At 44.3% G+C, this 27,333-nt stretch overlaps 1 protein-coding gene across 2 annotated transcripts; it reads right to left on the minus strand.

Moving 5' to 3' along the window:
• On the minus strand, positions 1–26,820 carry tonsl (tonsoku-like, DNA repair protein). Of its 2 annotated transcripts, XM_088601366.1 has the most exons (28): positions 26,581–26,820; positions 26,051–26,146; positions 25,743–25,885; positions 25,040–25,223; positions 22,715–22,844; positions 21,475–21,646; positions 21,231–21,345; positions 20,336–20,481; positions 18,652–18,804; positions 18,442–18,567; positions 18,133–18,322; positions 17,187–17,245; positions 16,527–16,616; positions 16,135–16,207; positions 15,718–15,881; positions 13,310–13,433; positions 12,943–13,199; positions 11,118–11,589; positions 9,628–9,818; positions 9,257–9,357; positions 8,399–8,555; positions 7,971–8,049; positions 6,709–7,016; positions 5,814–5,985; positions 4,915–5,090; positions 4,558–4,631; positions 2,453–2,586; positions 1–518 (listed from the first exon to the last, which is right to left on the minus strand). In XM_088601366.1, the coding sequence occupies exons 1-28, from the start codon at positions 26,603–26,605 to the stop codon at positions 295–297; spliced, it is 4,335 nt and encodes a 1,444-aa protein (XP_088457492.1). In that variant the 5' UTR covers positions 26,606–26,820; the 3' UTR covers positions 1–294. The 2 variants fall into 2 exon arrangements, 1 of the variants encoding a protein (XP_088457492.1); XR_015925706.1 differs by lacking the exon at positions 1–518 and having other exon boundaries at positions 4,558–4,627.
• Positions 26,821–27,333: the final 513 nt, after the last annotated feature.

The raw sequence follows: 27,333 nt of genomic DNA on the forward strand, positions 1-27,333 counted from the left end.
AAAGGCAAATGTTATTTTAATACAGAATTTTTTACAAGCAAATGATTTTTCATCCATAAAATGGCTCCACACCAACACAGACCCATAGGTGAGATGTGCATACAGAAACGGCCTGAGAACAGTTTGATGGCTGTGGCTTCAGGGAGGCACATTGACACCGAGGCTGTGACAAAGTGCTTTTGTCTGTGCAATTTGTCTAGACAGATGAAGATTAAACACATGCTGCCCCAGCAGTATACAGCTATCAAAAAGAAAGTCAGCTGGTAAAACTGAAAATCTTTTTCTTGGGTGTGGTCAAGGCCCAGGCAGTGTCATTGGGTCTCCCAGGGGTGCGGCAGCTCTGATGAAACACTTGCTGAGCCGGGACACCAGGCTACGTTCGGCCCCTTCGCTCCATCTGCGCAGCAGTTCCTCCCGGTCCAGCTTGTTGAGGCGCTGGGAGCACAGACGCAGCTCCCAGACACAAGCAGACAAGTTGTTGATGCTTGTGCTATCCCATGGGCCGGACACAAGACAGCCTGGGAGAGTGAGAAAGGCGCAGAGTAAGAGTTGGGAGACGAAAACACACAGAGAGCCGGTACCAAGAGACACAGGGCACAAGGTCAGTACTAAGAGAGAGACCAAGCACGAGCCAAGAGGCCAGCATAGTGCCTGCTAGGTACAGGCAACTTTTCTTTTACAGCTCACGTTTTATTATCCTCTGGGAATTTTTGTTTTACCACTGAGCCTAGGACTACAGTATAGCAAAACTAAACATCACCTAACACAGAGTTTAGGATAACAGTGTTTCATGAGGTAAGAGGGTTATTTTACATTGTTTGAGAATGAGATTGCAAAGGAGATGAAAGATTTCCTAAATTTATTACCGTTAAAACTAGGGGCATGGAGGCATCTTCCAGATAAGTGTAAATTCACAGGGGAGAGGGTGAGCCTCACACTACATGATCTCAGCCTTCTTTACAATACTATTTCTACAACCCTATTTTGTATTCAGCTTAGTCAACCTATACAGGAAGGACTTTTGGAGACCTAGTGCAGACTAGAAATCAGGCATCAATCTGCATAAAACAATTGAAACTATTCCAAAACAGTGTAAAAAATTAAATCTACTTCAATTAATTAGAAACAGGCATTCACATTGTCACTGAGGCATGTGGAGGCTATAAATCATCTTCATAATATTGGCAGAACTTAGTCAGTCCTACTCTGTTGAAGTCTAATTGCAGAGTATTCATGGAGACCACCTACAGATATCTCCTATGCTTCTGAGAGGTATACACAGGAATTCCCCCCAACAACAGCAGCAGTCAAGCGAGAGGCATTCTGCTGATCAAATAGATAATGATAAAGTAATGTATAGCAACTTCTGGTTGCACTTGAAAGGAAAGCTATCTGAGCAGGGCACCTCTGGAAACTCTACAGTCCAACACAGCACCCTCCTTCTGCAAAGACTGCAGCTATGCTTAAGAGACCAGAGCTCCTCTACACTCTCTCTATGAGAAAAATGACTTTTTATAGGCGAGGGGTTGCAAATGCTGTCTATAAACATTTTATAAACTAAATGCTATACAAAGTATTGAATAAACCATGTAATAACCATGTTTATAAGCAGTATCTACTGTAAATCAATTGCACGTTAGTAACAAAACCCTAATCTTGACAATAGCCTGAAAAATGCAGTCTTGGACTTCTTTGCACGATGGCTTTTGCTACAGCTTTAGAGTTCTTAACACTTTGACATTTACGTAATTTAATCCTGCAACTTCTAAAGTGTGAAGAAATAAGAAAATAAGAGACCACAAAGTAGCTACTAACACAGACAACTTATGTCACTGTGACCCTTGGCACTGTACTCAATGTGAGGAATCACCCTCTACACTGTAAAACGGAGAGCTGAATGGGAGTTAAAAAAGCAAGATTCCTGTTGTGGGTCCATGTGAAAAACAAACTGCAGCCGTTTCTAGGAAAAAAAGAGAACAGAAGCTGTAACAGACAAAGAAAAGGGACAATAATATTGGTTAAAGGGTGTAATAATCCCTATACAGTTCTAGAGACACAATGAATTGTAGCTGTGCTTATGATCAAATGCTCTCTGCTTGTGAAATGCCTGTGTTTGAGCATTAATGTTCCATTACAAGATAACATCAGGTCCTGTTGATAAAGCAAACGAGTTTGAAAGAGGACTCAGGAGAAAAACAGAAACAGCAAGCCCGGCACTGCTGAAGAGCTGCCACAAAGATCCAAACTATCAAACAGAATTAGACCAAGACCCTGGTCTGCCAAATAAAAAAAGCGAAAAACTATGAGAAAAAAACTATATAGTTGCCGGGAGGACACAAAGAGAGATGAACTAAAACCAAAGGACACAGAACAGAAACCGGAAGAATGCCACAGTGGCAGTAAGAGAGCACTAAACAGAAAAAAGAATCACGTCGGTTTGGATGAGCAGTACCTGCCAAGTTGAGGAAGCGCAAAGGGCGCTGGGATTCGCGGAGGGCAGACAGTAGCGTCTCCAGTCCGGCTGCCGTAACTCCAGGATTTCCTGAGAGGTCCAGAGACACCAGGGTGGGACACACAGTAAGGCACCTGGAGAGAAGCAGGCAGACAATGAGACATTTGCAGTGATCAAAGACAGATCTTTCAAATAGCATCCACTGACAAGGATGTTGTTAGTTCATGGAGGTTTGCACTTTAAATTGCAGTTAGGATGTGATATAAAAAATATCCTTCCACCTTTTTATAATTCAGAGCTAAGTGACATTCTTTTTACAATTCCCTTCCACCTTGATCTGGTTTCATGTAAAACTGGAAATCCCAACTGAAATAGAAAGATCTTAATAGTCATCATTGAACAGTGGGGAGCACTTTACTGCTTAAAAATGTTTTGTATCAACATTACAGAACAGTATTCTGAATATCTGTTACATTTTCTCACATGAAAAAAACTCTTTAATACAGTATCACTCTGCCAATGCCACTAAAACAAGGGTATTATATCATGACTGTGTTCTCCTAAGCATCGCCGTAATGCCATACTGTCAATCTCAAAACTCGTCTGTAAGTCTTCTTAGTGCAGCTTCCTGCACACATAATGTCATGCACGCGTGGAAAGTACTTGTATTGATGTAATGACTTGTGTCCAATGTAGTATTTTTGAAAACTTAAAAGTCTGTGTGGAACTAAACACATGACAAGACAGGCCTTATAAATAAATCACCTGGCAGCAGTAAATTTCAGTTTAACCTTTGATTCAAAACACTACCTTCTTCACTTGGTTATGAAGGCTTTCCCATCAGTAATTACCAAAGAGGCAGACCAGCACACATACGGACAGAAAGACACACAGCGAGATGTTTTTATAGACGGACAGTCAAAAGTCCTGCTTGCACAGAAAAAGAAACTGGGATACTATCAGACACAGACAGGTTGAAGATCAGACATCAGGATAAAGAAAGATATGCGATAACTCACAACTGGCCAGCAGCCATATCACCCTGCAACTCACAACCGGCAACCCACTGAAGCTAAGCAGGTGTGAGCCTGGTCAGTACCTGGATGGGAGACCTCCTGGGAAAAACTAAGGTTGCTGAGATTGCTGAGGTCGGATGAGACTTAAAACCGAGGTCCTGACTCTCTGTGGTCATTAAAAATCCCAGGGCGTTTCTCGAAAAGAGTAGGGGTGTAACCCCGGTGTCCTGGCCAAATTTCCCATTGGCCCTTATTAATCATGGCCTCCTAATAATCCCCATCTATGAATTGGCTTCATTACTCTGCTCTCCTCCCCACTGATAACTGATGTGTGGATGATGTGCACACTACTCACATCATCCAGGTGGATGTTGCACATTGGTGGTGGTGGAGGGGAGTCTCCATTACCTGTAAAGCGCTTTGAGTGGAGTGTCCAGAAAAGCGCTATATAAGTGTAAGCAATTATTATTACTATTATTATTATTATTATAACTGGCAACCCACTGAAGCTAAGAAAGATATGCAACTCACAACTGGCAGCCCACTGAAGCTAAGCAGGTGTGAGCCTGGTCAGTACCTGGATGGGAGACCTCCTGGGAAAAACTAAGGTTGCTGCTGGAAGAGGTGTTAGTGGGGCCAGCAGGGGGCACTCACCCTGCGGTCCATGTGGGTCCTAATGCCCCAGTATAGTGACGGGGACACTATACTGTAAACAGGCGCCATCCTTCGGATGAGACGTAAAACAGAGATCCTGACTCTCTGTGGTCATTAAAAATCCCAGATTTTTCATTGGCCCTTACTAATCATGGGCTCCTAATAATCCTCATCTATGAATTGGCTTCATTACTCTGTTCTCCTCCCCACTAATAGCTGATGTGTGGTGAGCGTTCTGGCGCACTATGGCTGCCGTCGCATCATCCAGGTGGATGCTGCACATTGGTGGTGGTAGAAGGGAGTCCCCATTACCTGTAAAGCAGTTTGAGTGGAGTCTCCAGAAAAGCGATATATAAGTGTAAGCAATTATTATTAATTATTAATAATGCATAACGTGAGGGGTGGGTCCCAGTCTAAGTAATGTGGAAAACACACCTGGCCAGGGCAGCGAGGTCAGAGTCCTTGAGTCCATTCCCAGCCAAGCTGAGGTGTATCAAAGAGCAGCCTTCCTGCAAAATATATTAAACGATGAGTCTCATGTCCACAGTCAAGCAGCTGTCTCTCTCGTCTCTTCTGCTGCATTCTGCCGCCCCCTGCAGGATTTAATCACCGGAGGGCTTTTATAAATTCATATGGCAAGAAAGGAAGGGGAATCTTGATATAATAATAAACAACAAATCCATTCTAATTTTCAACAGTAACATTACTGTAACTGCATAAATGAAATAAGATTACAAATACAAGGTCATTGTGTTACAAATTTGCCCTGGTGTGACACAGGCCCATGTGTACCTGAGACAAGTGGGCTGCCAGTTGCTCTGTACTGGGAGAGTCTGCAGGCCCTCTGCGGATTGCAGACAGGTCAAGGTGTGTGAGCGAATGAAGAGGTAGTGTCTTCAGAACCAGCTCCATTCCTATGGAGCCCAGGGAATTGTGGGAGAGACACACAGACTTCAGATGTCCAGTGCCTACGGGGAGAGCATGTGTGTCTTTCAATAAGTCACGATGGCTCAGTTGCATCACAGCAAACGCAAATGTCAGAGGGCGAGACTCACTGTAGATGATTTCCACTTTTTTCCTCTCAAAGAGACTAAAGTGCCCTGAGCTTTATCTATATTTAGATCATCTGAAAATCCTGGGTTGGACACCAATGACCCACAGGATATGGACAGTCCAAAGACAGAATGACACACTAACACATACACACTAAGAAAGAAGAAAGAAGAAAGCAAGAAAAAAGCAAGGCCAGGCAACTCATTATTAAAATCTGTAACTACAATGCCACGAAGTGCTAAATCTAGGAATTTCGTGTCCCAGTCCTGGGTAGCATGAGGGCACCATCTTTCTAAGTGATATAAATGATTAATGTTTACACTGCCTGTTAAGCAGGGTTGCCCAGTAGTGTTCCTCGAGACTTGCAGTTTTTGGTTAAATGCAACTATGTATTCCTTAAACAAACTCTTACTGGAATACATGGCTTGCTACATTAATTCTTTTTGTTTCCTGCTGCCCTAATAATCTTACAAATTATTAGATCAAATAATTGGAAAAAACTAGTATGGAAACCTTACCCTTTGATGGAAAGCTCTATAAGAACAACTTCAAATAATTAATACCTTATATATTTTCACTGGGATGTTTTCAAAGAATTGAAATGCCAGTGTTTTATGAATGTCATTGTCATAATTTACCTGACAGAGAGCTGGCCAGCAGGAGGCGGTGTTGCTGCAGAAAGCGGGTACTCAGCCCACAGCCTTGCAGTTTGAGAGTGGCCAGCAGGGGGCAGGCTGACAGCAGACAAGACAAGGCTTGAGAGACCCCATCTCCTAGAGGGTTGACACTGAGGTCCAGCTCCTCCAGACACTGTGGGGACAAGATATGGTCAAACTCTATCCACAGAAAGAAGCAATTAAAGATTAAGAAGTGAAAAAACATCAGGTCAAACTGGAGACTTTCAGTGGAAGTGAATGGAAGTACAGGACGGTTCCTGATCCATTGGGGTTGGGGAACAGAAAGTCAAGACTTACAGCGAAATGACCGTCATGGAGATATTTCTTCCTAAGAACAATGTAAATATTGTTTATTTAGGATAAGGGACCATAAGAGTACGATCACTGCCCTTTCAATATGATGGGAGAAACTTTTCCCATAAGAATCAGTGGAACAGAATGGGATTACGTGTATATTACTGCACACTAATCATTTTTAAACCATTTTCTCTCTAACCTCTCTTATTGTGACATACAAATAATTTTAATGTAAAATAATTTGAAGCAACATTTTAACAAACTTCTCTTATCCATTTGTTTATATCTTTGAGAAGTGAATGAGTTGTGCTTGACTGTCAATGCTGTTGTGATTTTCTTATGTTCAGCACCTGCACTATCACCTGCAGTATGCTCCAAACTAACAGAACTCATCCTTTGACTGATGGAAAGATGAACCATGATAAAAACTGACGTTAGTTATGTTCACCATCAGCTAAACAAAATGCAAGAAGCTAAGAAAACGTCATTAATTCAAAACAGCGACAAAAAATTAAGCAGTGAATGTGTGATCTAGGCGCTAAAAGCAACTCTTAAGTACCGGGAATGCAGGTTGGCTCCGCCCATCCAGTGTAGCAGAGGCCTTCTTAAGCCCCTCCCCTGTAATGTGATTGGCAGAAAGGTCTAAAATGTGAAGATTGGGCAAGGTGGTTGCCGTGGCAACAAGCTCAGCCATGAGGTCATCATGGAGGCGGTTGCCCGAGAGACGGAGCTCCTTGAGGCACGACTGCAGTTTCAAGCAGCGCAACAAGGGAGTCAGAGCGAGAGGAGAAAGACTGAGCCCGGACACTGAGAGAGTGGGGCTGCCATCCTGGACTTCACAGAGCCGACACACCCGCTTGTTCTCATCTGCAAAGAGATGCACATTGTAACACATAGAATGAGGGACAGACACATTCAGCAAGTATGTACTGTGTCCCTGCACATGATGAGCATGTAATCATCCATATCACTCAACACTTATGTCTGACCCTGTCCATGACTTCACCTGAGCAACTGCACACGCCTTCTTTGAGGCGAGAGACAGATTTTCCTTGTTACCGATATTCCCTGTGTTACAAACTAAACACTGCATCTATTTTACTAATAGCACCGGGATGGACCTGTAATCAAAAAACATACATGTACAGTAGATGCATTCAGTTATGAGGCAAGTCTGGATTTCTTCCAACTGATGGACTGATTTGGGATTGAATAGTCTAGAGTCAAAGTTTTATTTTCAGTTATTTTCAATGTAATAGTAATATGCACATACATAATATATAAGGGGAAATACTGCAGAGCAAAGAGCAGAATATTTTGAAGCTAGGAAAGTTTCAGTTTTTAATTTTTTTGTAACTTTTTATAATTGTATTCTTTATAGGCTTTTTAATCAATGTTTTTGAAGAATCATGCTACAAACATTCATCACTTTTGCTACGAGATGATTACAAATGTGTTTAGGAAATGAGAAACAGAAACACAACAATATGGGAGACAACAAAGTAGGCTTCTTTTTATCTTCTCTCTCTTTACAGTCCATTGTGTCTGTTAAGGACATTGCTATTCCTTAAATTTAACCATCTCTCAGAATAACATTCAATTTCAGCTTTTGGTTTAATGCCACCTTTCTCCTGCGCACAGTTGGACCTAATATCCTCCTTCCACCCACAATTCATACCAATTAAAATCCATTAATTTAGAATGTGTAGACACAGCCCCAAACGCATTTCATTTCATGTTTCTGATCTTCGGGTGTACTCTCTGGTTTTTCTGGGTACACCGCCAGTAGATAATGAAACCTGCCCCTATCACGCCACTCACCTACAGCCAGACTCTGGCAGGCTTTCCTGTAGCGCTCCAGAAGGGGAGGCAGGTCCCAGGAGGTCACCTCTGCCAGCACCTGACATGAGGAAAAGAGATGGAGACACTTACTGAAAGCTCTCCACGCATGCACCTTTACGCCAACTAGCTACATTACTTAACTAAATCTTAACTGACATTACAGCTGAAGATCATTCATATTATGAAGAGATCAGAACCACGTGCCTCTCTGAAACAGCACAGTTTTGCCATTACAGTTTTGCAACTCTGAATCTCTGCATGCTACATCCCCATTTAGGGACATAACAGATTCACCTTCTCTCACAATATCACGATCTTTCTCTCCACCTACTTTAAAAGCCTTTCATGCACATAAACAATCCCCATATTGGCACTCCCCGTCCCTCTCTCCTCTGATCCCTTCTCACCTCTTCGTTGCTGTGCAGTACAGTCAGCAACAGGTCCTGGGCGGCAAGTAGGGCTCCCTCCTTCTGCAGAGAGAGCCGAGGCTGCAGGCCACAGGCCTGATAATACCGCTGGGCCGCCTGCTCACACAGCCAGGACACTGTGCAGGACTCCGCCTCGCTGAAACACACAGGCACCGCACACAAACTAAAACACAGCAACTCACACACTCGCGGCCTGCTTTGCAACCAACAAGCCAGAACCAAAGGAAACTACTTGGGTTGCAGCAATACGGAACCAACTATCCAGCCATGTTGTTAAAGGAGATACCCTAGCTTCTTTCATGATGGTTCAGGTAACTGCTAAGCACTATATAAGCTAGATGGCCTCCTCTTCTTTGTAAGCTTTCCTATGTTCCTGTGAACAAATAAATTAATGTCTGAACAAGTGACACTAAATGAAAAAAAGATTATAATTTAAATGACTCAAACAACCTTGAAATGTGACACAAGCAGTGCACAAAGAATTAGGAAAAGATATCCATAGTAGAAATGAACCTCCTAGTGAAGGAAAAATAAATAAATCATCCAACGTCTTCTTTAACAAATTTAAAGGTGAGGCATGAGGCATGAAGAAAATGACCAGTTCAATTAAAATTTGAATATCATATCACCTAATTCTGTGTGGCTAAAGAGAAAAGACAAAACTCACTTTTAAAGACTTGTTAGGTATAATTTAAACCTAACAGAAAATGGACAGATGTAAAGTTTGACTTGTGACCAAGATCAAATATTTAACCCCCGGGTGAATTATGAAATCATGGGCACAGCCATACAATGTTGTCACCAAAGGTATGGTGGCAAGACAGTGGAGGCACTGACCTGTGAGGAATAGGTATGAGGAAGACATTATCCTGAACTCTGACCCTCACTCTGATTGGTAAAGGAAGAGGAGCAGCTACAGGCTGTAGAAGACTTCCAGACTGAGAAAGAAAGAGTGAGAGGCATTCAAACACCTGAGACATACAGAGCGACAGCTGGGCCAACAACATTTTTTGTTAAAAAGCCCCAATTTGTCAAAGGGGAAATGGCAGGTCTTTTCAACACCAGTAACACTGACAGGGCGCTTCTCCACCCTGAGACTTCCCTGTGTGTGCCCGTCTCAGTTGTCTGAGGTATCTCTGGAAGATGACCAACAGGATACGTTTACAGTTACACTGTTCTTATGTCTGTTCCCTTGTCAACACACTCACCTGCGTGTTGGGGGACTGTGTGGTCAGACTGGGCTGGCTGGGCCAAGTGGGAGGTTCGTGCACGGGGCTCTGGGGTCGGCTGGTGTCCCGCCTGCCCAGCACCACCATACCCGACAGCTGAGTCATCTTCACCTGCCGCACGCGAGAGCCGCCACGCCTCAGAGAGAGACCCCTGCTGGCCCCGCTGGGAACTGCAGAAAGAGATGAGATATTTTATATGGTGCATATTCCTCTCAAAGTCTCCCCTTATTTTTCAACAGCCTCCTCACTGCTATGAACTGGTCATAAAGTTTGTTTCTTCATGTTGAACAAACCCATAATTTCTAGATGTCCTTTGTTTTACTGATTATTTTTTACAACAGATATAAAAGGGATCGATTTTACTATCACAATATGAACTGTGTGAAGAGTATTTACACCTGTTATTTTAAAAATACAAACATTTAAGGCCATTTAGTATTATCAAGTCAAAGTAAATATAAATATTACTCAGGTACTTTAATGACAGGAGGGTAATAATAATAATAATAATAATAATAATAATAATAATAATAATAATAATAATAATAATTGCTTACACATATATAGTGCTTTTCTGGACACTCCACTCAAAGTGCTTTACAGGTAATGGGGACCCCCCTCCACCACCACCAATGTGCAGCATCCACCTGGATGATGCGACGGCAGCCATAGTGCACCAGAACGCTCACCACACATCAGCTATCAGTGGGGAGGACAGCAGAGTAATGAAGCCAATTCATAGATGGGGATTATTAGGAGGCCATGATTGGTAAGGTCCAATGGGAAATTTGGCCAGGATGCCGGGGTAACACCCCTACTCTTTTCGAGAAACGCCCTGGGATTTTTTAATGACCACAGAGAGTCAGGACCTCGGTTTTACGTCTCATCCGAAGGACGGCACCTGTTTACAGTATAGTGTCCCTGTCACTATAGTGGGGCATTAGGACCCACACAGATGGCAGGGTGAGGCCTCCTGCTGGCCCCACTAACACCTCTTCCAGCAGCAACCTTAGTTTTTCCCAGGAGGTCTCTCATCCAGGTACTGACCAGGCTTACACCTGCTTAGCTTCAGTGGGCTGCCAGCCGTGAGCTGCAGGGTGATATGGCTGCTGGCAATATGCTATGAGCACCAACAATATAATCAAAGGCTCTTAAAGTGTATATTTGCTTTATAACAATTTCATTATTAGTATAGCTTAGTTTGTATCAGGACACAAGGTACACTATACATGGGCATCCAACATGAAGTATTGTAGCTGCTAATTCATTACATTTACCATTTGTCTAAGCATATACAGGGAAAACAGTAGAGTAAAATAGTCAAATGCATATGACTTTGTTTAACTAACTCTGGTGCAACTTAAGAGCTGTGCACTGTGCATGTTCAATAAACTAAACAAAGATTATAGCCTTTTACAAATAAAGTGACCTTCCTATAACAGTGCACTACAGTCTCTACATATACCTACCTTTGGGAACAACTTCTGGTGCTGCAGAAGAGTTGTTCTGCCCCCTCGTCTCTGAGCGGGCACTTGGAGTTTCCCTTCTCATTTCTTGTTCAGAACCAACTCGTCTCCTCTTCCTGGGTTGAGCCGCACCAATATCATCTTCCAGCCAATCATCATCCACGTACTCCTCTTCCCGCACAAGCGCAGACCTGCCATTGACTGACACCGCTGCACTGGTACTAAGTTCCTGTTCTGATAGGCCCTGACTTAAAAGACGGGACTTGGCACTGCCCAGGCCCCTCATGGCTCTCTGGTACTCTTCCCTCCCACTGAAAGCCGGAGCTTCTGCCTCCCTCCCTGTTGCCAGCAGGACCTCTTCAGTGGGCACGGGGGAGGCTGGGAGGCGGAGGCGGGGGCAGACAGGGCGGAGGGGGCTCACGGAGGAGTCCGAGTCGATCTCGCTGCGTGAGGGGCTGCTCTGCGGCGAGACACGCTAGATGAGAGGATCGACAGGATGACAGAAGGTTCAATGTGCTGCAGAAGCCGGTTCTCTCAACCAGCTTGCATGGTGCTTGTTGCTGCACAGCAAAACACATTTTAGATAGATAAGACTTTATTGATCACGAAGGAAAATTGAGGTGTTACAGCAGCCCAGCCCAAGACAAGCAAAAACAGACACCAGAATAGACAAAAAATTAAAATAAGTACAGCAATACAAAATAAAATATATAGAGTTAGGTGTGTGCAAAATACGCTAATAGTCAAATGTAAAACAATAAAATATGTGCAAAATGTGCATAGGTATATACAGATTGAAAGTACCACAGTATATTAATCCAGTGTCCAAAAAGTACAACAGTGCAACATGCTGTCCATAGATGCACAGATGTCCCAAAGCAGAGCCAGCCTTCTTGATGAATTTATTGAGTCTGTTTACATCTCTTGCCATGATGCTGCTGCATGGCTCAGTAAAAAAGCTCAGTAATAAATACAGGAGGAGGGAAATCTCATAAGTGTATTTGAAATAGGGCTGGGCAATAATTCGATAGCGATATAATTTTCCCCGATATAATTTTAACAAAAGTTCGATAAATGTTCAATATATGTTTATGCTTTGCGCATGCGCACAAAACACTGCGCAAGTGTGTGTGGCAGACCGGGCAGCTAGCGTGGTGTTGTTTACCCACACGGTGGTGACTGACAGGATTATAGTTAGAGTGGAGAAATGAGCGACACTGAAGCAAATGTAGTGCTGCCAACGACCAGCTCGAAGGACGATAACGTCGTCGACAGAAAAGGTCATTCAACCGGTAATTTGGAGATATTTTGGCTTTTTATGATCAGACATAAAAGAGCACTTTAAACTTTGCAGTCTGTCTGAGCCATGTTCTATGTGTGTTTTATCACACTGCAGTATTTAATTTTTCTATTAAGATATTTATTTTGTAAATTTTACTCATGCATATTTTGACATAAAAAAAGACTTGAATACTCTCTACCTCAGATTTGTTTAATGTTTCTGCTGTTTGGCAAGTGTTTGTTGTGTTCTTAAAATAGATAGTTGTTTAATTTACCAATTAACTGTCTGGTTTCTTCACCTTTCACTCAGGATAAAAAATCTGCCTTTAAACTTGAAAGAAATAATGATTTGACATTTATCGTGATTCTCGATATCGACTGATATGAAAACTTTTAACGTGATAATGTTTTTGGCCATATCGCCCAGCCCTAATTTGAAATGTACTTATTTTTGCGAAATAACACTCTAGAGGAGGCACCAGTATTTGTTGAAAGAGGAGTTTCTTAAAGATGCAATGACAGTGTGGCTCAGACAAAGGCTACCTACCTGAGACGGTACAGTGTCACTTTCCCACTCATCCTCTCCGCCTCTCGGCCACACACTGCTGCTGGAATATCGCCGGCTGCCCCTGTGGTGGCCTGCTCCCAGGTCACTGAAGTCACCTGCTCTGCCAGGGCTGCGCCCGCTGTCCCTTGTGGGCTGAGCAGTCTGAGAGCAGCGCCCCCCGGAGGAGACCAGCGGCTCCGAGTTCTCGGCGTCAAACAGCTCAGAGTCCTGCAGCACTGCGGCTTTGGGGACCAACACTGGAAGGAGAAAACAAGAAGGGTAGGGGGGTGGAAAAAAAGGCTTGGAAACTAAAATAAACTATTTCAATTAAATAATATGCCTCCGCCCCAATATCACTCATTCACACCTCCCCTAGCAGATGCGCTCTTCAACAATCTCTCCATGTCGACACAGTCCTGCCGTGTCTCCTGGTCCAGGTGTTTGCTGTACATCTTTAGCCAGTGCCGCAGGCCGTCCTGGGGGGTCTCACCCTGCAGGGGGCACAAGTAGAGAGCCCTGAATTAGACTGATGGGTTCACTCAACACAAATGAAGGTGCCCCGCCATTCACATTCAGAAACCAGACCTCCCAAAAAAAAAATTTCATCCCTTTTACCTTTTCAGGAAATGAGCTCAAGCAAGTCAAAGAAAGCTTTGTTTGGAAGAGAAAACTAAGAAATAGTTTCTTGTCTGAGTACTCTGGCTGCTCATCAGGTAAATGAAAAGAGCACTATAAGACAAGGTCCTCTAACAGGTCGTCAGAATGTGGTCCTATAGATGAGTTCTCTATAGCATCATTTTTTACCTATGACTGATATATAAGGAGGCCTGATACTGATTCTGGGTTATCTGTAAAGCCTCTAATATTGATACTCTACACATGATAACCATTATAAAGCTGAAAGAAAAGAATAACTGCAACCAGCACTGATGAGACACTCACTGGCCTCCACACTCCTTATAATCTACATAATGTATATATCAATTCTTTGCCTTTACAATTCTGCCTGTTTTGCAGATTTTGCTCTTTCGTGGTATTATGGGTCAATAACACTTACATCAGGCAAAAGCAAAGCATTGAAGCAAACATTATTGAAAATAATCAGCTCAATGACATTAAATTCCCTCCCCTCACTCTCATTAGGTGGTGGCAATGATAACCCTGGGGAATTTTTCTCCAAGACATCTCAACCAGCTTCTTGGTTTTCTTTTTTAGGTTTCTGATTTCTTCTTAAAAAAGCTTGCTTAAGAACTTGTGCTCTCAGAGGTATGCCTGCATTAAGCACAAATGGTGAAGGACAGAACGTCACTGAAGTGTAAACTAGGTTCATCGAGCAGAACCAGACTGCGAGCAAAATGCCAAGAATTTTTTTTTTTATTGGAAAATGAAAAACACACAATCTTGTTTGTTTTTTTGCCAGCGAAAATCTAGCTTCTTGGAGGACAAAAAATACAGTATATATTTTTTCTTTTTCCAAATAAGAGAGAATTGAGTTTATTGTCATATGCACAAGTGCAATGAAATGCTTATTTGCATGTATGCTCCTATACAAAGACCTCTTGGAAACACCAAAAACACAGAACAGCAACAGCACCATCAACAAGTTAAATAACATACATCTTACAGAAAAAAAAAACATCAGTGTGAGCCAGTGGTAGGTGTAGAGTTCAGTAATCTGACAGCTTGAGGGAAGAAGCTGTCTCCGAGTCTAGACATCCGTGCCTTTATGCTCCTATAACGCTTACCAGAGGGAAGGGGGGAGAAAAGTGAGGAACCAGGATGACTGGTGTCCTTAATGATACTTCCAGCCTTCCTGAGGCAGCGAGTTGTAAAAATTTCCACAAAAGAGGGGAGCAGTACTCCAATGATGGACTGGGCTGACCTGACCGCCCCTTGTAATGCCTTCCGGTCAGACAATGAGCTGCTGCCAAACCACTGTAATTACACCCGTGAGCACACTCTCAATAGCGCACCTGTAAAATGTGGTAAGGACAGTTGAAGGCAGACCAAATTTTTTCAATTGTTTGAGGAAGTAAAAGGGCTGTTGTGCCTTCTTTGTAACTCCAGTTTCATGCTGGGACCACGTTAAATTGCTAGCGATGAAGGTATCCAGGAACTTGAAACTGCTAAAACGCTCAACAGCCACCCCATTGATGTGAATAGGGGTGTGGTCCCCCCCCCCCCCCGCTTGCTAAAATCAATGACCAGCTCTTTGGTTTACTGACACTGAGGGAGAGGTTATTGTCAAGGCACCACTCCACCAGGTTCCTGACTTCATCCCTTTAGGCTGTCTCATCAGTGATTCGGCCAATGATGGTAGTGTCATCAGTGCAGTTGAAGATGGAATTGGAGTTGTCTGGCCACACAATTGTGGGGAGACAAGGAGAACAGCAGGGGGCTAAGCACACAGCCCTGGGGGGCACCTGTATTGATGGTCAGCCTGGAAGAAAGTTTTCCATCTACCCTTACAATCTGTGGTCTGCCAGTCAGGAAATCCATAATCCACCTGCGCAGAGAGGTGCTGATGCCCAGGTCATTCAGCTTCCTGACCAGTCTGGAAGGAACTACCGTGCGTAAATCACTGAAAATTCATTTGACATTGGGCAAAGTGTAACAAATTCTTAACTGGATCTAATATTTCTGAAAATGATCAAGAGAGCATGCAGGCCTCCTCCTGCTTGTAACCACCTGTGCCTTCTTACTTTCCAGGAAAACGGCAAGCTCTGATGGGTTGAAGTGCTTGTTCTAGTTAAAAACAATATAAGTTTTCACTACCTTAGCGTTCCTGGCATTCACAGATGCCCCCTTCTCCACCAGCAGCCTGGCCACGAGAAAGTGCCCACAGCCAAGCGCATCGTGCAGTGGAGTGATGCCCTCGCACATCGGACCACCGGGGTCATTCACATTGGCACCCCTCTCCAGAAGGAGGCGCACAATCTCTGAGAGAAAGCAAAAGAGAGAAGCCCACCCCAATCATCATCATCACATAGAGGAAACATGCATGAACACTGCTGATCATGCAAAGTTTATATCTGTTATTGTTCTTCCTAAAAATGAGACTGAAGATGCGGGGAGACGAGGATCTGGCACGAGCTTAGTGAGGTAAAGTGCTTTGAGATGAATATAGCCCACAGTGGGTGATGAAAGAAACAGATGATAAAATGACAGGTCAACAGATGGAGACAGGCTCACCTAGATGTCCATGGTTACAGGCCTCATGAAGGGGAGTCCACCCACAATAATCCCTGGGGTTCACAGGGTGACCCTGAAACACACAGCATGACCAATCCACACATGCTAACAGACACAGTGGCTCTCTACGTGCATTAGTCCTAGTCTCCCTCTATGTTGTCTTGGTCCATATTCAGTCGTAGTCTCCCTGGATCGTGGCCTCTTGGTCAGTTTTCAGTCTCGGCCCGTGTTCTATTGGTTCCCAGTGATTGTTTCCAATTTCAAGTTCTGCCCGAGTTAGTCTTAGTGAGTTAGTTAGTCTGCCTTTGGCTGTGCGGTGCATCTCTGTGGTACTGACCCAGCCAGTCTCTGGTACAGTGGTTGTGTCCTCTTCTGTTCTGGCGTGACCTTACCTGCTCCACCAGATACTGGACCTGCTTCAGGTTGCCATCAATACAGGCCCGGTGCAGTGGGGTTTCACCCTTCTCATTGCGGCGGTTCCACTGCAGGCAGAAGTGTACATCAGCTCATTCCAGCAACCCGCACTTGCATAGCCTTACATCATGGTACCTGTAACCCGCTCTTCACAGCAAACAATGATGTATCCCAGCTGATCACAAAGTCATACTTTATAGTTCCCTCTGGCATAAAAGATGTTTCCACATTCTTACTGAGATACCACATAACAAACACCCAGCCCCACTGTAAAAATGGCCACAGATAGTAATATGGATGGACATCCACTACGACACACACCTCAGAAGTCACACAAATACATCAATCTGAAAACATTTCAGTCCAGACTGCCATTGTGCTGGCAGGATTTGTGCAAATGTCCTCGGCTGGATCAGCCAGACACTCATTTCTTATTTGTCGTGTGTTACTTGGACACTGATGTGACTGACAGTGATAATCTGTTTGGCAGCCATTTGTATGTCTCAAAGAGACGTCCTTAAGAAACAAGGAGGCTCTGGAACATGCATCTCTGCCACAAAACCAGATGCCATAAAATCAAACCTCAAGCCTAATTCTGTGCTCCAGACCAACCCACCCCAGTGCCAGCCAGTACTGACCCGACTAGTCTTTCTCCTGCCAGTGACCATCTTGTCATATCCCTCAAGATCCTCGTCATCTGCAGAACAGTGAAAGAGAAAGATCTGTGAACATGCACACTGACTTGGCACTATTCTTCAACAGGCTGGAGGAACAAACATGATCTTCCCTCAACACAAGAGATTGAAAATTCTCCTGCTTACCAACTTTAAGATCATCCATTTTCAGGGTTTGCAGGGGAGCCTGAGCCTATCCTGGCAAGTAATGGGCACAAGGCTGGATACACCCTGGACAGGAAGCCAATCCATAGCAGGGCACACACTCGGACGCTCACACGAGGGCCAATTTACCCAGAAACCTTAATTGTACCCAGGACCCCCACACTGCAAAGCAGCAATGCGAACCACTGCACCACTGTGCTGCCCCACTTTAACAGTTTCTGTTTGGAAATTCAGATTTCAGTTTCATTCTGGTCTGAGAGATCCAGGCTACTGACATTGGCCTGCTATTCTTTCCTGTTCTTTTAGCTCTTGTTAAAATCTCAGTCTTGTTACTTCCCACCTGCTTCAGTGTCCCAGTGCTTTTAGGGAAAAAAATAAGTCTGAGTTTGTATTAAAATAAGGCATTTCCCTTTATATAAAATGACAGTTGTTTTCCTTTAATGTTTTGATTTCTCAAAATGATGATACCTAAATGTTCTTTCCAGTCTAAGCAAGTGTGGAAGTACTTGCTCTAAGAGGGCCTTATTGAAATTTATTTATAGATGTTTTTATAGATTATTTTTTATAAAAAGTAGTTGAACATACATGCCGATAAAACAAGCATTTTACGAATTAGCTATAAAACATGGACTAAAAAAGTCTCTCCCCTTAAGGATAGGGAATCCTTCACTTTTTAGGCTACACGCGCATTTTCCTTCTGTGCTAATTATACTGTAATATGCCCGCACGCTGCACAAACACTCACCTGAGTCAGACAGCTCCAGGTCGCTTTCCTCCAGGGGTTCACTGTTCTCCTCCCCCTCCAGCTCTTCCTCGCTCTCGCCATCACTCCACTCCCCTGCGCCACGCAGCTCCTGCAGCCGAGAGGCTGTGCCGTCTGCGCGGGAGGAGCCCGCCCGCTGCTGGGCACACAGCAGCTGCTTCAGCACTCGATACTGCCAAGAGGGACAGGAGGGGTGCCCGTGAGTGGCAGCGAAAAGGTTTCTTTGCACGTGCATTTCTGTGCCCTCACCTCGCTGCAGGGGTAAAATGACAGAAGGCGAAGAAGAGAGACCTGTAGTCGGGGCTGCTCGGCTCTCTGCGCACACTGCAGGGCGGCGCTATAGCAGGGCTCCAGCTCCTCCAGCCCGTGGGTGCTCTCCTCCAGAGACGCAGCGATGTTCAACCAGGTCTCGCATTCCTGCAAAACACACGCCGGGGTGTCAGAAACCCCCTGAAATAAACCTGCAGCACGGGCGGGCACGCACTTAGTCAACGGCCCTACCTCCCGGGGGTTGCCCTCTCTGAGTGCCAGCTCCTGTCTGTAATGCTGTATTGCCTTGTCGTGCTTCCGGAGGTCAGTGTAAGTTGCAGCCAGAGACACGTGGATCACAGCCAACTCCCTAGCAGGCTTCCCCAGAGAGATTGCGCTGGACAGCTGCCAGACAGAAACACACTGTTTGTATACTGCGTTGAAACCGATATGTGGTACCCACATTACCCATTTAACTGCAAACTCGAATTTGACACTCCCGGATGCTGAGTGTGCTAGGGTGGCCACATGCCCAGTAATTTATTAAGCCAGAAAGAACCTTCAGTCCTGGGAAGTGGGGTTATTCTTGTGCATTGAACACCAAGAGCAATCCAGGAGTGTCCAAACCTGCTCCTGGAGGGCCAGTGCGGACACATCACCCCTCCAAGACCAGGAACACATAACCTCTGTCCTAGACTGTATTGCTGCACTAATTGTAGTAAGATCATTCTTTGCATTTATGCAGTAATTTTCATCCAAAAGGTTCCAAAAATCACATTACATATAGAAGGGCACCCTCTTCATCACTGAGGTACAGCACCCATCGCGATGACACGCAGCAGTCATTCCGTACCAACAGCTCCTCAACACAACAGATCCGGTGGAGAAGTGAACTTTGACTGAATTAAGGGTAAGTAAGGGTAAGTTTGTATACAGGCCAAATCATGCAGGAAATATAGAGGACTTTAAAAAGAGGTTAATATCCCTCCTTTGAGAAATGGTGGCACGGGATCTCTAACGACCTCAGTTTAATGTCTCATATGAAGGACGGCACCTCCTGCGGCACAGTTTCTCACGTCACCATCCATCCATTATCAAATCACTTTACCCAATACAGGGCTGTGGGGGAGCAAGAGCCTACCCTGGCAAACAACGGGCGCAGAGCAGGGTACATCCTGAACGGGACACTGGTCAATCATGGGGAAGACACAAGGGCCAATTTTACAGAAGCCAATTAACCTACCAGTAGATCTTCGAACTGTGGTAGGGAAATCAACACACTCTTGAGGAAACACACATGATATTGGGGAGAACATTCATCTGCACGGAGATCCTGGGAATTGAACCTGGGGCCCTGCACTCTGACCACTGCACCACCATGCCACCCTGTCACCGTACAGGATTGGAAAATTCGGGTCCAGAGCAAAAAGGGACACCTACTGGTCCAGCAACACCACGTACAGAAGCAACCTGTGCTAGTCAGGGAGCATGTATTTCACCATGCAGAACATTTATAATGCATTCATTATAAACCCAAAAGATGCCCTGGAAGAGGAGATTTAATCATTTGCCACAAACATATCATTGAACAAGAGTTACTGTATTTTCTGGCAGCCGATTTGACATTTTGTTCTATTTTAATTTTATAATACAATAATAAAGGCAAGATATGCATATAGAAACACAGTGACTATGAATATTCATGTTGCAAAAAAATGCAACTGCAGTTTATGAATGAAAGTTCCATGTAATGGTATATAAAACACCACTTACAGGAACCTGGCCATATTAAACACTAATTGTATTCTTTATGTTTTCTCATAACATGCACATTTGCGATACAAATAGAATTCTACAACACATTCTGTGACAAGGCACCGGAAAGATTTTGCACAGGCCGCTCAGTTTAACATGTCTTGGCCCAGTCTAAGCTCACCTGTGTGCTGTAGGCCTCCAGGGCCTTGCTGTAGCAGCCCACTTTACAGCACAGGTCTCCCAGCTGCTCGGCCAGCCCCACAGCCTCCTGCGGCCGACCCTCCGACACCTCCGACAGGCCCTCCTCCAGCGCGCAGCCACGGATCGCTGGAGAGACACAGAGCACAGCACTGCACACACCTGCACCGCTCAAGTCAGGACTCAGAGACCCGGTAGTTTCTGGGTAACAACACTGAGAAAGACTGCGGTCTTTAATATCGATAGGCTGACATGATAACATTGATTTTTGCTCAGAAAAATGACTAAAACTCATTTTTTGCACTGGTTTTCAACAGTTTCATGTTTATTTTATTCTCCCGAGAATTTACAGATGCTTGATATAAGAAAAAACAGAAATGAGTAGCCCTGAAGATTAAGAAACCTAGTCCACGATTTGCCAAGGGAAGGGAAAAGAAAAACTGTAATAATACTAGCACTAATGACTGTCCTACAACAGGTACAGTTAGAGTGCTACGGACACTTCCAGAGGACATAGCTACCCACAATGAAGTACAAATCCCTGCAAGACTTCAAGAAATTGCTGGATGAAAAACTTAAATAACACCCCCCTTCTGTTTGTAACATTTTTTATGCTCTTATGAATCTGCCCTAGCTCAGACAAACATCAGTTCCACTACTATACAGCACCTGCTGTAAACCAAACATTTACAGTGGTTTAAATCAGACAGAACATACTGCAGCTGAGCAGTTGCCTACCACGTAATCACTGCTATTACAACTCAATTATCACAGTACGTCTTTGTGCCATTATATTAACCTATGCCCTCCTGATGCAATGGACTCAGTTTCTCCCCTACAACCTCCCTACTTGAAAGTGTGAAAAGCCCTTTCCTCACCATGTTTGAGATTCTTTTTCACAGTCTCCTTCTCAGCTGCCTGCTGGGAGCCCAGTTTGAAGGCCTTTTTCAGGGATCGTCGAGCAGCAACAAAGTCTCCCAGCGACAGCAGCACCTGTACAGACACACAGACACAGAGTTTCACAGTGACACTAGTCCACTTTGCAGCAGTACAGTTTAACTTGTCTAACAACACAGTGCCACAGTGTGCAGAGCACGTTATAACACAGAAAAGCAGGGTTACCTGTCCTATGCTGTGATAACACTCGCCCTCACAGTATTTGTCCTTCAGCTTGCGAGCACACTCCTTGGCCTGCTCCAGGCAACGCACAGCACGGGAATGCTGCCCATTGCGGAAATGGATGCTGCCCAGGTTGAAGTTGGCACGGTACAGATCCTCCAGTAGCTGATTCTTCCTGCAAAGCAAAAAACCGAGTGAGTGGAAAAGAGACAATGGCAGAATCCCAGATACTGTAGGAGAATCAGAGAGATTACAAGATGTGAGCCTGCTCTAGACCACGCTTGAGAAAACGAAAAGTGTACACAGGAGCTTGGCCATTTATACTGGCATAAGAAGGACAGCAAAGTATTGTCTTCTGTAGCTTATGAACATTTTGTCTGATCGCTTATAAAATTGCACAAGTGTTTTTATTTGTGCCACATGCTCCCTTCTTGCCGAAATGTATTTTGCTGGTCTGCTCCATCCCTAAGAGTAACTCAACACCGGTAATGCTAAACACATCTTATGCACTCTAGAGTATGTGCTAGTATGCATTCTAGCACAACGTGAGCAGGTGTGTTTTACAAGGCACAAGCCCCTCCTTACTAATGTTCACCCTTAAATAGATAAATCATGTTGTTTTATTATTGATGTGGGTTTCAAAAATGAAACGAAGAAGTGCACGATCACTTTAAAGTTAGAGTTGTTTAAGAGTTACAGTATTCTTTTTTTTTTGTTTAAAAAATAACATATAAGTGTGACTGCTGTGTTGTGCACTAAATGGCCAACATGTGACTCAAAGGTCAGATGGCCTGAGACATACACCCCCAGGATACAAAAGTTGTGCTCTGGCCATGGCTGAACTGCAGAAAGCAGGCAAGGAGATACTCGGAGAGCAGGACATAAAAGCAGACACGAGGAAAGTTTAAAAAAAAGAGATTAGCCCTTCTAGACACAGTTTGGTAGCTCACTGATCCAAGGATTGCATCCAGCTGTTTCATGATGGAATCTACAGTATCGGCTACTAAAGCTTGGCTGGGTCACAGCAGCTTGCTCCATACTCCCACAAACCTTTGGGTAAAGAAGTGCCTACTGTTCTCGGTTGCAAATGCACTTCCACATAGTTTCAAATTGTGTCCTCTGGTTCGTGTTTTGTAATTCATTCAGAAGAACGTGGCCCGATACAGATTAGTTTAACACAAGAACCCTGAGGGGAGGACAAAGGGACACTTCACAGTGGGGTTTGAGACGGCAAGAGGCTCACTCTGCGATGAAGACGCTCCGGCGGATAAAGTCATTACAGCGCTGGGGGTCCCTCAGGCCATCGTAGACGAAGCCTAAGTTCAGGTACAGCCGAGCTCGCATCTCACTGAGCTCTCGAGGAGGCACCGCACCTGGGACAGCACAGGACATGTCAAGCACATTAGTCTACATCCGCATTTTGCACTTCACACACTCGGCAAACTTTTCTCTAGCAAAAGCCTTTATTTGGATGTCTACCACTCAGATAAGTTCGTAAACCGACGTACAGTTTTGTTTCTCATTAGTTCTGAAAATGTGATGAGACAAAACTCAGTTCCCCATAATCAGACAAGATGTTGGAGGTGATCCAAAATAAGCTTAGAGATCTGCCAAACCTAATCTACTTTTTGCCAAAAGCTCTATATCAGTGAACTTGCACTTTATTGCCATATGTAACCAGTACATGTACTGTACTGGTACAATGGAATTCTTACTGACAGAAAGTCTCCCGATTGTTAAAAAAAAGTGTAAAACACAAAGTGCAGACAGTGCATTAAGAAAATATACAAACAAACAGTAGTCAATGTACAAGCTCGAATGTAAACAATGCAGACATGTAAATAATGACTGCAGATGTGCAATTAATAAAATTATAATGAGGTAGACAGTATAGGTGTGGTCCGAGGGCATGGCAAAATATGTTCACCAATCGCACTGCTTGTGAGTAGAAGCTATTGAGGAATATGGTGGTAAGTGTCCGTATGCTCTTATATCTCTTGCCTGAGTGCAGTGGGGTGAAGAACTCATGCCCAGGGTGGTCACTGTCCTCTGTGATGGCCAGAATTCTACCACGGCAGTGGTCCTCATAGAGCTGTTTAATCTCTGTGAGACCACAGCCTATAATCTTCTGGGCCACATTCACCACTCTCTGCAGTGCCTTTCTCTCTCGACGAGAGGTGTTGCCGTACCACACGGTGATCCCGTTGGTGAGGATGCTCTCGATGGTGCAGCAGTAGAAGTTCACCAACACAGGTACTGGCATCCCCCATCGCTTGAGGCACCTCAGGAAATAGAGGTGCTGCTGAGCCTTCTTCAAAATAAAGTCCGGGTTCACAGTCCAGGTTAGGTCATTAGAACTGTGAATTCCCAAAAACCTAAAGCTGGTGACTGTTTCCACTTCCGTTCCATCAATACTGAGTGGGCTGTGAGTGTGTGGCCTGTGTCTCCGAAAGTCCACTATTAGTTCTTTTGTTTTACTCACATTCAAGTCCAGGTTATTGCTATAACACCACCACAGCAGCTGTACGACTTCATCCCTGTAAGTGGACTCGTCGTCATCATCATCGATCATCATTATAGCAGCCATATCACCCTGCAACTCACAACTGGCAACCCACTGAAGCTAAGCAGGTGTGAGCCTGGTCAGTACCTGGACGGGAGACCTCCTGGGAAAAACTAAGGTTGCTGCTGGAAGAGGCGTTAGTGGGGCCAGCAGGGGGCGCTCACCCTGCGGCTCATGTGGGTCCTAATGCCCCAGTGTAGTGACGGGGATACTATACTGTAAACAGGCGCCGTCCTTCGGATGAGACGTAAAACCGAGGTCCTGACTCTCTGTGGTCATTAAAAATCCCAGGGTGTTTCTCGAAAAGAGTAGGGGTGTAACCCCGGCATCCTGGCCAAATTTCCCCATCGGCTGTTATCAATCATGGCCTTCTAACAATCCCCCTCTGTGAATTGGCTTCATTACTCTGCTCTCCTCCCCACTGATAGCTGATGTGTGGTGAGCGTTCTGGCGCACTATGGCTGCCGTCGCATCATCCAGGTGGATGCTGCACATTGGTGGTGGTGGAGGGGAGTCCCCATTACCTGTAAAGTGCTTTGAGTGGAGTGTCCAGAAAAAGCGCTATGTAAGCAATTATTATTATAATTATAATTATCATTGACATTATAGTGGTGTCATCTGCAAACTTAATGATGCAATTGTCATTGTGTCTTGCTGTGTAGTCGTGAGTAAATAGGGAGTACAACCTTGGACTCGGACAGCAGCCTTGTGGGATGCCCGTGCTCAGGGTGAGTGGTGTTGATGTTACCTTTCCGCACGTGGTCTCTCGATTAGGATGGACTGTATGTCCAACCATGAGGATTGAAGCTCTTTCTGCTCCTATCAGGATTTGAATCTGTTCACTTGCAATCTCCAAGTACACACACTGCAACCCCCTAGACAGTGATAACTCTACGATGCCAAAAGGCCGGGTCCTCTGTCACAGCAGAATTCCACACTGTCGAGGGGGTGACATAACTTGCCTAACACTCTCAGTGCACTACTACACAGAGAAGTACCACTCACCCTCCAGCCGCTCATCCACGATCGCCAAGCTCTTCTTAAAGGCTTCCTCCGCCTGCAGTAAGCTGTCCTGTGATTGGTCAGACTCATAGCGGTACAGGAAGGTCCGCCCTATGGTGGCCAGGGCCCTCTGCTCCTCTGCTGCATCGTTGACTGAGCAAGCCAGAGACAAGTGGCGCCTCTGGTGCTGAGGGAGAGGGATAGGGATATGAATAATGGGGAATGAGAGCAAGTGAGATTCAGACCAGTGACGAAGAGTGAAAGTGGAAGTTGGGAGTTATTACAAGAGACTGAGATGCTCATTCGTGGTCCTACTTTGCATCTTACCTTAAGCACCACCAAATGAGTCTATGTTCCTCATTACGATTTAGGTTCTTTTAAAAATCCAAATTAACTAAATAAAAGTGCATCAATTTCAGATTAATTTCACATCAATTAAATTCATCAAGATTTGATTTTGCTTGAAGAACTGCAGAATTGCATTAAGATAATGCACCGCAACACTACTTTACTAACAAGAGAAATAAATTCAGGCCATATCGTAGGGTGTTATACACCTGGATCTTTTAATTCCTGGATCTAAAAACCTATGGACAGTGTCAACGGGGCTGAATAGCCTATTGGACTGTGAGAATATTCTCCAGGCTGTATGCTTAGTACACCAGCCTCTGTATTTTCAGTTTTCCCCAACTAGGCCATATCTTACCTTCAGTGCTGCCTCTATGTTGCCCAGCTCTGCAAAGCACTCTCCAATCTTTCTGTTAGCAACAGCACAGCCAATCACATCATGTAGAACCTCTGACAGCACCAGCTCCTGCCGGTGCTCCTCAATGGCAGCCTGGAAATCTCCTAAGAAGAGAGTGACATTACTTTTACTGTCGCAGTCACTTCACCGATCCACTCACTGACCATACATTTTGACAATGGCGGTATACAGTAGGTGGGGGGCTACACTTCAATGGGGAACTAGTGGGTTTCCTACTCAATAAGCACTATATTAGTGTAAACACTCACCATTCTTAGCTAGCAACTCTCCTAGCTGGTTGCACAGGTTGGCCTCTTCTCTCAGATTGTTAGTGCTCTGTGCTTTAGTCTTTGCTTTCTGCAGCTCTGAGGATAAAAAAAATGTACAGGTTTAGTGTCAGGATGTCTGTATTACATTTGAAATGCTAACAATTTCTATACAAGCCTACTAAAAGCCAACAGATCAGTGGAGAGTCACAAGATGTGCAGCAACAGGGATCAAAGACGTACAATCAGAAGAGTTTGAAGGTGAAAGTAGAAAAGGCAACGGATTACAGGAAAGCTAAGGAGAACATGCGCGTTACCAGGCTAGACGTGAACGAGAAGAAGAATCAGATTCAAAGGCACGGGCAGCATTAACCGAAGGTACAATCATTAGTATCTTTCCCAGCCCTTTGGCAGCTTATATAATCTCCAAGAAAAACTCTGCCTTATCACATACTTGGATTGCATTGTCTTCAAAGGACAGATCGATTACATAAACCCTGCGAGTCCCAATTCAAACCCGCCGCCTAACTCACGCTTTATCTCCCGAGAGAAGCTCATCTCGCTCAGGCAACCCGATGTCCAGGCACTCCGATCTCCAACAGCTAAAGGCCTACTTGGTTATCTCCCTGTGTGTCTCCGTTTAATATATTCAGTGTCAGTCCTCACAGATGACAACACAGGTCATCTTTAAAGAATTAAAAACAATTCTTCACCCGACTGTATCTGTTGTCCATTTTCTCTTCACAATAAACCGCGCACCCCACCAATTCCGCCTCCTCCTGTCTCCCATTGGCTACTCAAAACTGCTTAGCCAATAGCTACTTTGCAATTCTTTCAAAGGTGTGACGTTCTTTCCGGAAGGCATTTCTTTATTTTGATTAGATGAGAGGATTATCAATCATATCTAACTACGTCATCTATTAAAAACAAATGCAGTGTAGTTGTACTGTAGTACAAGCATCGACAATAAACATGGAGTAGAATTACAGTCTTACAAATACCTGTTTATATTTTGAAGGGAGATGTTATGGACTGTTTTGAGAACTACATATTTGCATTTTTCTAACTAAAAGTCCCGGGTTCCGACATTGGTTATTGTATAATGAAATATATTATTATTGTAATGGATGAATTTAATTAATTCATAAATTCATGTAGAAACTATGTATTAATGTTCGAATGGTAGGTTTATTAATACACAGTTTAAAAAATAGTAGGAATTGTCTGTCAAAAACTCTAGCTTGTCTTTTTAAAAATAATACAATCAGGGATGATTGTAAATTATT

This window comes from Lepisosteus platostomus, chromosome 12 (genome assembly GCF_059453375.1).
Source record: "Lepisosteus platostomus isolate fLepPlt1 chromosome 12, fLepPlt1.hap1, whole genome shotgun sequence".
NCBI classification, from domain to species: domain Eukaryota; kingdom Metazoa; phylum Chordata; class Actinopteri; order Semionotiformes; family Lepisosteidae; genus Lepisosteus; species Lepisosteus platostomus.